This window comes from Bidens hawaiensis, unplaced genomic scaffold (genome assembly GCF_021521415.1).
Source record: "Bidens hawaiensis isolate Kalapana, Puna unplaced genomic scaffold, B.hawaiensis_p1.1 tig00034993_1, whole genome shotgun sequence".
Lineage (NCBI taxonomy): Eukaryota > Viridiplantae > Streptophyta > Magnoliopsida > Asterales > Asteraceae > Bidens > Bidens hawaiensis.
Genome location: NW_027496063.1, coordinates 1 through 12,550, shown reverse-complemented (window position 1 = coordinate 12,550; position 12,550 = coordinate 1). Strand labels below are relative to the sequence as shown.

The 12,550-nt window shown below is 39.4% G+C and overlaps 1 protein-coding gene and 1 pseudogene across 1 annotated transcript; both read right to left on the bottom strand.

Moving 5' to 3' along the window:
• Positions 1–574: 574 nt before the first annotated feature.
• LOC143586799 (putative mitochondrial protein AtMg00820 pseudogene) lies at positions 575–907 on the bottom strand (annotated as a pseudogene).
• A 6,073-nt stretch (positions 908–6,980) lies between these two features.
• LOC143586803 (bifunctional pinoresinol-lariciresinol reductase 2-like) lies at positions 6,981–9,717 on the bottom strand. Its single transcript, XM_077068271.1, has 4 exons — positions 9,152–9,717; positions 7,811–8,051; positions 7,420–7,623; positions 6,981–7,218 (listed from the first exon to the last, which is right to left on the bottom strand). The coding sequence occupies exons 1-4, from the start codon at positions 9,482–9,484 to the stop codon at positions 7,055–7,057; spliced, it is 942 nt and encodes a 313-aa protein (XP_076924386.1). The 5' UTR covers positions 9,485–9,717; the 3' UTR covers positions 6,981–7,054.
• Between the last annotated feature and the right edge of the window lie 2,833 nt (positions 9,718–12,550).

Genomic DNA, 12,550 nt, shown 5'->3' with positions numbered 1-12,550 from the left:
TCTGCATATACCGACTTAAAACACCAACTGCAAAAGCTAGATCCGGCCTTGTCAAGGTAAGATAAATCAAGCTTCCGACTATTTCCCGGTACATGGTAGCATCTTTCAGTTCACTTCCCTTGTCTGCACACAATTTAGTATTGGTATCCAGAGGAGTACTTGATGGTTTGCAATCAAGCATTCCAAACTTGACTAACAAATCATGGCAGTAACGATTTTGGCTAAGAACAAATTCATTTGTCTTGTACTCAACTTCCAAACCAAGAAAGTGGCTTAGTTTACCAAGATTTTTCATATTAAATCGAGTACACAAATTTTCTTTCAACTGATTGATTATATCTTCATCATCTCCAGTTATAATTAAATCGTCGACATACACGAGGACGACTACGACTTTTGTTCCGGTTGGCTTGACAAATAGACTCGCATCCGCAGATGTCATGTTAAAACCATTATGAACTAAAAACTCACTTATTTTCCCGAACATCGCCCTTGGCGACTGCTTTAACCCGTATAGAGCCTTCTTTAGTTTACACACGTAGTTTGGATGTTCTTTGCTCTCGAACCCTCTTGGTTATTCCATGTGAATCACATGGTCCAAATCACCATACAAGAAGGCCTTACTAACATCCATTTGCCATAGGTTCCAGGATTTACACGCTGCTGTGGCAAGAATTACTCGAACTGTGCTTAACTTCGCTACCGGGCTAAAGGTATCATCATAGTCGATTCCGATTTGTTGCGAGAACCCGTGAGTGACTAGCCTTGCTTTGAACCGGTCAACCGTCCCATCGGCCTTTCTCTTAACCTTAAATACCCACTTATTTGTAACAGCCTTCACTTGGTTCGGTTTTGGGACAAGTTCCCAGGTTTCGTTTTGGTATATGGCTTTAATCTCGTCTTCCATAGCTCGAACCTAGTTTTCATCTCGACTCGCTTCCTCATACGTGTCTGGTTCTAGGTTATTGTCTTCAACAATTGCAACGTTTGCATCATACTTTAGATTCGGCCTTCTAACTCGTGTAGATCTTCTTTGTTCAACATTATTGTTCGGTTCCGGTTGGTGAATCCCGGTCTGCCACGACGTTTGCTTTGTGTTCGTTTGTGGTTCAACCTCAGTTTCTGGTTCCTTTTCCTCATCAAAACCCAACTGCACTTTTGTAGTCTCGAGATCTTCAAGGAGCTATTTTGAGTCAGGTAAACTTTCCTTTTCATCGAACATCACGTGTCTCGATACATGGCACTTCCCGGTTGTCGGGTCACAACACCGCCAACCCTTTTTCTCTTAGTCATACCCTAAAAAGATGCAACGTATTGCTTTCTTTTCCATCTTGGTCCGGAGTTGGTTCGGTATGAAAACGTAACAGACACATCCAAACACCTTTAGGTAACCAACATTCGGTTTCGCATTGAAAAGCTTCTCGTATGGAGACATAAATTCTTGGTTTTGTTGGGGTAGTCGGTTAATTAAATAGGAAGCTGTATTCATTCCTTCCGCCCAGAACCTAGCGGGTACGTTTTTATCATGCATAATACTTCGACACGTTTCAGCTAAGTGTCGGTTCTTTCGTTCTGATACACCATTTTGTTGAGGTGTATTAGAACATGTAAGTTCTCTTCTAATTTTGTATTCTTTCAAGAACTGTGCAAACTCGTGAGCTAGATACTCTCCTCCGTTATCTGACCTAAGACACTTCACGCTTCTCCCGGTAATCATCTCAGCATTCGTTTTGAAAATTTTAAATTTTTCGAATGCTTGGCTTTTCTCCTTCATAAAGTCAACCCAAACAAAATGTGAATAATCATCAATAAAGGTTATCATAAACCGCAAACCTATATTTGAGGGCTGCTTTACAGGACCAAAAACATCCGAATGTATTAACTCCAACGGCTCATTAGACTGAAACTTAGAATCTTCAAAAGGCTGTTCTTTAGCCTTCCCATGTTGGCACCCGGCGCAAACGATTTCTTTATTTACTTCCAGTTGTGGTAGATTGATTGCAAGTTGTTTCTTCATCAAAATATCGAGTTTGTCATAACCCACATGACCTAGCCGATTACGCCACAGATCAGCGTTCTGGGTTTTGTTAGTTCGTTCTACATACGCCGTTTTAGCTGACAATACATACACCGTATCAGTTCGTCTTCCTCGAAGTACCGGTGTCAATTTTGTTTCAAACTCATCGAATATTTGAACATCATTCGGGCCAAACAACACATACTTTACGGAAGCGGTGACCTGCGGTACCGAGAACAAATTCTTTTTCATTCCGGGTACATGAAATACGTCTTCCATGATAAACTCCCTTTGATCGTTTCTTGTGGGAAACTTAACGGTCCCTACATGTGAAATTTGGTGTTTCGAGTCATCGGCAATTACAACCACACGACATCCCTTATATTTAGTTGGTTGTAGAAGTTGCTCTTTTTCTCCGGTCATATGGTTTGAACAACCGGAGTCCACAACCACTCCCCGAAATCACCACCTTTTGATTCGATTGTTGCCGACAGGGCGTACTCTTTTTGAACTTCGGCGATCCGGGCCTCAACATCCCACGTTTCATCTTCCCTTGCCTCTGCTACATTCCCTTCTTCTTTGGGTTGTTGACAATCCTTCGCCATGTGACCTATACGACCGCAATTATGGCATTCAAAAGGGAACCGTTTGTTAAATTTCCACTTCTTACTGCCCGTTGTCTCGCCCCTTGGGTTATCTCGAATATCCCGGTTATCTCGGATCTTCCTGCAATCTTGTTTCTTCCATGACTTCCCCTGAGTTTTAAAACCACCTTTGTTGTACCGCCCCTTCTTGGATTTCTTGGCATATAAAATCTTTTCTTCCTCGGTTTTCATCGTGACAGTACTAAACTGTTTAGACAAAGCTTCTTGACCCGCAAGAAGGTTCTTGAGTTCGGTTAACGATGGTGGCGCTGGCCACCCTTGTACAGCAGCTACAAAACTTTGAAATTCCAGCCTTAGCCCGTGAATGATTATTCGTTTCATTCTCGCATCACCGATTCGGGCCTGTTGATCTAGCTCTCCTATCTCTCTGCACAGTGCTTTCACCTTGTGAAAGTATTGTGGTATACCAAGTTCTTTCTGACTTACCGATAAAAGCTCGTTTTCTAGCAATTGGAGCTTCGTATCGTTTCTTTTGGAGAATAACGACGCGAGAGTATCCCAAGCTTGTTTGGGGGTGGCTAGGTCACGGATATGATCGAGCAGTTCCTCCTCGACCGTTGTTTTAAGGAGGAACATAGCTCGGCCTACCTTAACCCGCCACTTGTGAATGGCACCATTGGTGTCGATCCTTGGCTCGTTTACGTCTGCCCCGTTTGTGACTTCCCAGAGGTCTTGTCCCTGCATATAGGACATCATGCATGTAGACCAGACATTATAGTTCTGGTTGTTTAGTTTCTTGACTCCACCAATTAATTGCATCTTTGCCATTTCGTTCGGTTACTTTCTACGATCGGTAACTTGTTGCCTTCGACCGGGATCAATCTGCGAACCAGATGGGAGTACTACGAGAATCGAGTCTTGATCGACAAGGCTCTGATACCACTTGTTAAACAATTAAGCGAGTATCACGAGCCAAACACCAAAACGATCTTGAGCAACTGCTCGACTCCTTCTTATTAATTGGAAACAAAAGATGACATATAAAATAAAACACAGAGAGAGGGTTTATATACGACCCTTTATTTCAATCATATCCCAACTTGGATTCTAACTACCGACTCATGTTTAAAACTTAAAAAACTAATATTTATCTTTAAACATTAAAATAAAAACTAAATAAACTTAACCCTCAAGTAATTATATTTCACTGCAATCGATGAGTTTTAGATCTCCTCCAAACCACCCTTTCGAGATCAACCGGATCGCCCTTTGATGTTGTCATTTCTATGATCTTTTCTATACACAATTGTCTTCCTATTTTCGTGTCGGTAACTGGCCTCTCCTATTGCATAATCGGAAATGGAGGATGAAACGAAGGATCGGACGTGAAGAGTGAAGACGATTATGTTGCTTTATTTTGGCATCAGGCTTTTTTTTCCTTGTTTACGAGTTGTGGTCTCAGATTATGTTGCTTTATTTTTTTGGTCCTTTATGTTAAAGAGTGAACACAATTATGCTGCTTTATTTTGACATTTGTACTTTTCTTTAGTTTTACTCATATTCTCGTTTAGAAACCCGAATAACCGATTAACCCGGCCCGATAAAACCAATGTAGATTCGGGTCAGGTTTCATATTAGGTTTTAAAATTGTGAAACCCGAATAACCCGACCTGGGAAACCCGAAACCCAAAGAAGTCAAGAACACGGAACACCCCTACTTAAGAGTACACGGCTACTTTCTTGAATATATTTCCATTATTGGGTACGGAACAAAGACAAATCTTATTTATAAATTGACTTTGTATCAAACCAAATAAACAACACTTACAAATCATACTCATTGAATTGTTGAATCATATATGTTAAGGCACCATTATATGCCTTTAACTTATCTGGGATGCAAATGATCGATAGTGACGCCCGCCAAAATCATTTATAAACGCGTCGAGTTGAGCATTATTAAAAAATATGTAATCATTTAGGTCTTTTGAGGCCTTATCCTGGTGCTCTCAACCTCCTCTGTAGTCCCATGTTCTAGGCCCCAGGCCATAACACTTGTCACTCCTCCAAATACTACCACCAGAACCAGCCCACATACTCCATTAGTTTGTTTATATAAACGTAATGTTTATCATTGTAACCAAAATGGTGATGGTTTATCATTTGTAATGTGTATGGAGAGAAATGCATGTGTGTAATAATAGAAATATATGTGTGTTCTTGGTATTAATAATAGAATTAGATATATGTAATAACATAAGTACATATATATGTATTAATAACAGAAGTAGATAGATGCATTAACGGAATTACGTATATGTAATAGCTGAATTACATATATGTAATAATATAATCATTATTGTATTCTATTATGGTGAATGAACTTGTTCTTGAACAACAATCAACATTAATCGCTTGTGAACCTTGAAGCATTCATCTGTCGTTGCATTCATCATGTTCTTCACATTGATGAAACTAAAGGAATATACATGAAAATCCTAGTGAGATGAATAAACGTATCATGCGATGAAGATGTGGATTCGGGTGCATTGATTTCGAACATGAAGATTTAAATCCTTAGATTAAACCTTGAATTGGAAGATGAAGATTAAAAATAAAAACCAATGATAATGGAGAGAAAATCTAGGAAGAAGAATTAGCTACCAAAATTAAGGGTTTATTTTGCTCATTTATTTATAAAAATTCACTTAACTAATAAAAAATAAATATTATAATTGTAACGACAGTACGACACTTAGCAAGCATCATTGACATCTTTATAAAAGTAATAGAGTTGTAGAAGACGATAAGAGTTTAGAGATGAATTACAACGCCATGAAAAACAATAAAAATCTTAGAAACAATAACCATCAAAATGTCATATTGTCAAAAATTACAACAAAGATTGATATTCATACTTGGCCTAAAACATAACGGATATACTAAAGATAAACTAACATATTGTTTATAAATCATAAATTCTTTAATCATGAAATAAAGCAACACACTATAAACAGATGAGTTGTGAACCAAGAGAAGTGACTTTTTTTAAATTGTGTCAGAATGTCAATTATATCCTTGTATAACAACTCAAATAGCTAAATATAAAATGACAATCACATCAAGTAAATATTGGCCATCTTATTCTTACCCTTCGGTGTGTTTTCACACTTGAAAATTGGTAATGTTACAGATTTCTATTATTTCATCCACTGATTTCTTAATATAAAGGTACAAAATTATTCATGCACTTTGTAGGCCGGTTAACGATCCTTTGTATTTAATTACTAAATATATACCAACATAAATATCCTGGTACACATAGGTGAATTTTATGAAAAATGACACTTGTGATTGTCTTGTTTTTATGTGGGCATATTTATGAGTTTATAAAATGAATAAACTGTTTACAAAATATCACTAAAATTGTTACAAAAAGCTTTAAGCATTTTATGAATATTAAGGAATCTAGCAAACTTAACTTTCATATCACTTGATAAAAGGAAATAAACTCTCTAGCGTTTCTCAAAATGTATAAGAAAGTTTTCATGAAACTATGAGTGACAAATTTTCAAAACGCTCATTTGAGAAAAGAATGATAAGGAAATTAGAAAGTGAAAGTGTCACTCTCTATACCAAACAAAATACTCAAACCGAAAGAGACTTTTTGACACAAACATTTCAAATATTCTAAACGGACTTACAAAAGAAGATTATAAATATTTCAAGAAAGTCAAGGTGGTAGGAATACATGCTTTTCATCTTACCCATCTTTTTCAAATTACCTATTTTCCATCATATCCCAAAACCATTAATTAATTCAAATAAAACTAAATAATAATAAAACAATAATTATTATTTTTTTCATTTAAATGAATAATCATTATAAGAGTAAGCATATAACCGTTTAAAGAGTTTTTACGGTAAAATTTTACGGCGTATATTTGATTATTTATGGATTTTCTTTTGAAAATCTAGAAATAGAAAATTATGGGTAATGGTTAGATGACTCAGACGACCATTTAAAGAGCTTTTAACTTTTTTATTAAATCAACGATCAACTTTGTAAACGTTTTGAAGTCCGGATAGCCAACGTACTACATCCAAAATATCATCCCATCTCGACCGATCCTTGATCCGTTCCTAGTAGCCTTGCACTTTAAACAAAGTATGATCAAGGTCAAGGTATTGAATACCATTTTTGACACATAACTTTTCTTATTCAAATGTTCGGTGAACCGTTATGCACTTATGTTAGCACTCGAGGATGAATACGTTTCTCAAGTATCGAATAATATGTAACACATAAAAGAAAATTTAGGAGAACCATTTTGATATAATTATGTTAAGAGCACACTTCCTGTTTTGCACAAGAAAACACAAACTTGAAGCTTGCAAACCAATATATTAAAACATGCATATATAATGGTAATCAAAGGTATTGCTTAAGGTAGTCCTCCACTTTGACGTATTTGACATCAGGGTAGAGAGCTGAAGCCTCTTCAGCATCTTTTCCAATCTCGAAATTTGCAAGACATTCATGGTAGAATACATGATAGTAATGAGTCAATCCCACCTGCTCCGCATACTCTTGCTCTGCAAACACATTTGTATAAACCATTAATACACTTCATGCATGCCAATGAGCAGGTTTGTATGCATACATTATTTTGTGGCTGCATCTTCAGTCGCTAAATGCGGTTACAAATAACCACCGGTTGCAAAAACAATTGTAGTCGTAAATACCCAGTTTTCTAGTAGTGATGCAATACAATAAAAAATTAATAGTGTGATCACCTTTCATGATATTGAGAAACTCTTGTTCTGAGAGTGATGATTTTTGGAGTTCTTTTCTAATGAGCTTCTCCCAAAGTCCCACAACTTCCCTCTGCGAAAGAATATTCGCGGGTGGCCGGAGATAGAGTGTCTTGTTAAGAGTGTGTGGATCGTCTATTGTTTTGATAGTGTATGTTGCTATGTCATCTTCATCCACAAATATTGCTACACATATGAAAGCCACAAACAGTTAATGTAAACCGATAAAATTTCATGCATGAGGGGTCGATGTTAAAATTTCATATTTTCGTTCAGTCGCCTACATGGGTCCGCCCCTAGCTGAAGCAATGTATTTGTTACCCTGTCATACTTTCTATTCCTTTTATTTCAACCAAAGAAATTAAAAGCTTACATTTTTTATTGCCATCCCCAAACAATGTGACAGATTCCCGTGAAGGAAGAATATGGCCAGGTTGGCACAAACCTCCAACCATATAACCTGCAAAGCAATTTGCGGATACGTAGGTGAAAGGTATCCCAGCATCTTCAATGGCCTTTCGAATCACCATTTTGTCATCAAAGGACACTCGTCCAGGTTCGATTGCATCTGTCATTCTTGCAGGGTCCGTACCAAATTCAGAAGGCAAAAACCGCTAACAAACATTTTTAAATGTTAGTGAACTTGCTCAAAAATTTCACTATGATAAACTTGTAGACGAGTTTGGTTATTGCTATCAAACAATTTTAGTTAGTTGGAGTTCTTTAAAACATAAGTGCACAAAGAATAAATATTGATACAAGTTAAAGTTAAAAGATGCAGAATGCACAATTGTTTAAAAAACGGGACGAAATCCCCTAGACTAGAGTATTCGAAGGGGGCATGCTCCCTTGGTGGGAACCAATTATCAGTAGGAATTGCGATAACATTAGTTATGATCGACAGTAAGAGACCAAAAATCAACAACGACGTCTAAGTACGTTATTGTTGACAAGAGCAATATATGTTTTAACCGAATAACTATATATGTTTTAACCGCCAGCTGACAACCCTATCATGAAGTGCTGTGTCATTTTAACTTAAGCATTGTGATAGTTCCCAACTTATGTGAGGAAAGTTTTTGATATGTTTCTCGGTATGTTTTCTTCACAAAAAATAGATGCACGCTCTTGTTGAACTTATTGAATTATACGAATATTAGATTTCATACTATTGCAATTATACTAAAACATTTCCTGTTTCAACAGTGATCATGAAATACGGAACTCAAGTTGCCAAGGAAGTAAGGAACTGAGTTCTTTGTTGATCGGTGTACCTCTGCTCGTTGCTCTTTACATCAAGACCGTTAAAGTGTGTGCACTAAGCTCATTCTATGTCTTATAAAAAGGTCATACTGTTTATATGGTCTTATTGCAGAATGGTTATGGTTTTGAAGGTGGCTAACATCATGTAAGTTAAATAGGGGCCTTTTCAGTTCATGTGATGGTTCATTAAGGCTAACCCAGGCAGATAAAAGCACCTTTTAGGATAATCATTTTTTTATTTTTATCTTTTACTAATATTAGTTGTATTTTATACCATAAGAAAATATTTTATACAGTAAAAAAAGGTTATTTCTTTAGTTGGGTACTCATTGAGATATAGATAAGATCTGCCCTTATCTCATCTTTGTAAGTGGAATTTTAGTATTTTTACATGCACATGTTTTTCTGTCTGTTTGTTTACTGTTAAAGACTTAAAATACTACCTACATACCTTAATGTTTCCAGCTTTTTTGATAGCATCAACAAGTTTAAGTTGAAGGAGAATTTGATGGGAGCGAATATGCACACCCGATATTGCACATATAACAACATCTACTAGCTTTAATGCTTCTACAAGACTGCGATGATCATTAAACGAACCGATTACCAAACGAGCTCCTTGCTTCTTGAATGAAAGTAGCAACTGAACTTTTTCAATATCAACACCAATTTCTGGTCTTTGGAGAACATACGTCTCGTGGCCTTGTTCTAAACTCGCTTTCACCAATCTCTTCCCTAAGTATCCAGTGCCACCAACGATCAAAACTTTGCTCTTTAGCGCCATTAGCGTCTGTGTATGTGTGTTTGTTTTGTGTGTACATGATCTATGAGGGCATAAGGTGCTTATATAATAATGAAGTGTAGGAAGCCTTTTAAGTCATTGTTGTTGAAACTTGAAGTGTATACATGGTATGGTCAATGGGACTACCAATATATTATTTAACATTTAGTGTGGTGGTTGAACCATATAACATATTACATGTGATGTGGTAGGCTTAGATGTATTAATTTGTTAACTGGCTTTGCTTATCTTTGACAAAAAGACAACCATTTTTCAAAATTAAACATGTGATCTCTTTCACATGGTGTTAAGTAAACGTGCCTAGTTTCTAGAATATTGAAGAAACGTGGATCTACTCACTGGTAGCAGATCTACTTTCCTCGGGTTTTGATTGTACTATTTCACCGATGGTTCTTCTGGATCTGTGTTCTTCCACCTACAAGATGAACAACGCCGTTAACTTACCCCTCAGAAAGGGACAGAGGGGTCCTCTTTGGGGTAACCCTCCGGCGTGAGAATAAGTATATGGTGGAGAAGATAATAATATGAGAGTAAGGGAATCTCAAGAGTATTGCTTAATAGCTGAATACTCTATGATTGTGTGACTGTGTGTTTGTATGTAACTGACTGTGAGTGAATGTAATTCAATATGATTGAATGTGATATCACTGCCTGTAACTGTCAATGATTGAGTATGAATGTGTCCATCAAAGTGGAGTTGATGCTGTATTTATAGTGCTAGGGTTTCCACTGATTGGGCTCAACCTCGTTGGCCTCCTCCAATCGCACTGCGCCACGTGTCCTCTGGGACACCTGGCGCTTTCTCGTTGGTTGTGATCACGTGGTAGCACATGTGTCATGCTGAGTTGTCGACCTTTCATTTGGCAGCTGTCAACATCAGCATATTCTTACTCCTTAAAAAGATGCCTTCTGGAAGGTTGTCTGACATGCACAATCAAGGTTGCCCTAATCCTGATTTGGATAAGGACGAGGTCGATTATGTGCATGTGTGATATGCGCCAATCCTGAGGATGCGCGAGGTCTTCTCTTTATTCTCACGCGCAGATATTTCATGCGCAGATGTGATATGCACTAGCATGTGATATGCGCCCGCGCGCATATGTGATGCGCGAGCATATGTGTGCCTGGGCAGATGTGATATGCACGAGCAGGTGATATGCGCCGCGCGCTGATGCGCCGCGCGCATATGTGATGCGCGAGCATATGTGTGCCTGGGCATATGATGCCTGAGCATGTTTTGTATGCGCCATGCGCATAGGTTTTGGCTTTGTGCCTTCATAATGTCTTTATCTTGTGGGTTGACCCGCCTTGCTCGGTGTTGAGGCGGGTACATACCTCTTCAAGCCCCCCCAGTCTAATGTGTATCTTATCTCGCGCTAGCGCGGTAAGATAGATATTAGACTTACTGATTTGGTCTTTTTAATGTGGTGTTGTCGTTTTCTTGGTTGTTTCCATCGTTGCGCGAAGTTCTATCCATTTGGTTGAAACGAAGGGTCCAAACACGTGGTTGGTTGGTGGTGACGTGCGCCGTAAACGTGTCAGACGTTTCGTGTGCTCGAGGTGCTACAGTTGCCTTTCATGTCCCCTCGCACAGCTGTCTGGAACACGTGTCGGCGCTCGCATTGGTTTGCACCTGCGAGTGGGGGGAGCGTCTCTGCTCCGTGGCAGGTCGGTTACATTTTTATGTCCCCTCAACAGTATTAGGGACACGTTGCCGCGCCCTCGTTGGCTTGCACCTGCGAGTGGGGGGCGCGTTAAATCCGATCAGTTGCCACATTTCTCTCTCCTGGGCCTATAAAAAGCAGGCCCTTAGGAAATTTTTTATCTTCATCTTCATTGTTGCTAATTTTCGAATTTCTGCCTTTCATATTCTGATTTGAGTGTATTCATCGTTTCGAATCTTCGATTATCTGCTGCTGCAGTTGTATGTCTGATAGTTCAGACTCCTCTAACCCCTCAATCACCTCTATTGCTTCTCGAAGACGCCGTGTGAAATCTGTGGTGATGTCGACATTGAAGCAAAAGGGCAAGGGGAAGAGGGTTGTTGAGACCACATCGGAGGAAGTAGGGAGGACCAAGGCCACGAAAAGGTGGAATGAAATCCCCTGCAAATTGAGGCAGGTCGATCTCGACAGCCTCATCTCGTCACAGGGTTTCCCCCCTGTGTTTGGCTGCATGTTGCCTGTGGCCGGGCAAACGGCGGCGGACCCGCCTCCCGGCTATATTTCACTGTACACCCATTTTTTTCACCCACTGCAACCTTCGTCTTCCGATGACAAGGTTTGTAGGCGCGGTGTGTTACGGTTTTTTCGGGATTCATATATCCCAAGTCCATCCGTTTGGACTTGTGCGCATGACTCATTTCGAGTTCATGTGCAAATCACAGCGCGAGGAGCCCACCCCTCGGCGCTTTCAATTTTTTTACAAGCCCAAGATCCAAGATTCTTGGATCTCCTTTATTCCTCGCAGTCAGAAGGTTAAGTGCAGCACCGTGTCATTCAAGAGCCTTCATGACTGGTCTGAGAGGTTCTTCTACATCAGGGCTGGTGTAATCCCCATCCGCATGACGATGCGCGCGATCGATTCTGCGCCCGCGGATGCGGATGTTATTAAGAACCCAACCGGCGCCTGGGTTAAGAAACTGACCGCCGAACCATCCCCCGCCAAGAAAATTCGCGAGGGAGGCGCTGGTGGGGGGTCGGCATGAGGTAAGCTGTGGGCCGACAGCGCGCTTGAGCCCGTTATCCAAGTCGACGGGTTGTGTAAGTTTATTTCGTTGCTTTATTTCTTTTTCTGCGCGAACATAATTCTTTTTTCTGATATCACTTGACTTGTTTTTGCGCAGTCACCAAAGATTATATCCACGCCGCTTATGATGATCAAGTGGAGGGTGGCTCCGTCGCGCTTGGCGCTGGGGAGGTGGGCTTCCCAGATCGCTTCGATGACATGTTCATCCCTGTGGATCTGGAATTTGACTTTGATAGCGACGCGCCTGGTAAGCCTTCGCTCTTATGCTTATTCCTTTAGAATACCAAAGTTTATTAACAG

What these genes read in the sequence shown, in the direction of transcription:
- LOC143586803 (XM_077068271.1), bottom strand. Translation starts at nt 9,484, where the DNA reads ATGGCGCTAAAGAGCAAAGTTTTGATCGTTGGTGGCACTGGATACTTA. An exon ending in AAAAAGCTGGAAACATTAAG is followed by an intron (nt 8,052 to 9,151) that starts GTATGTAGGTAG and finishes AATGTTTGTTAG; the next exon opens with CGGTTTTTGCCTTCTGAATT. An exon ending in GTTTCTCAATATCATGAAAG is followed by an intron (nt 7,219 to 7,419) that starts GTGATCACACTA and finishes ATGTGTTTGCAG; the next exon opens with AGCAAGAGTATGCGGAGCAG.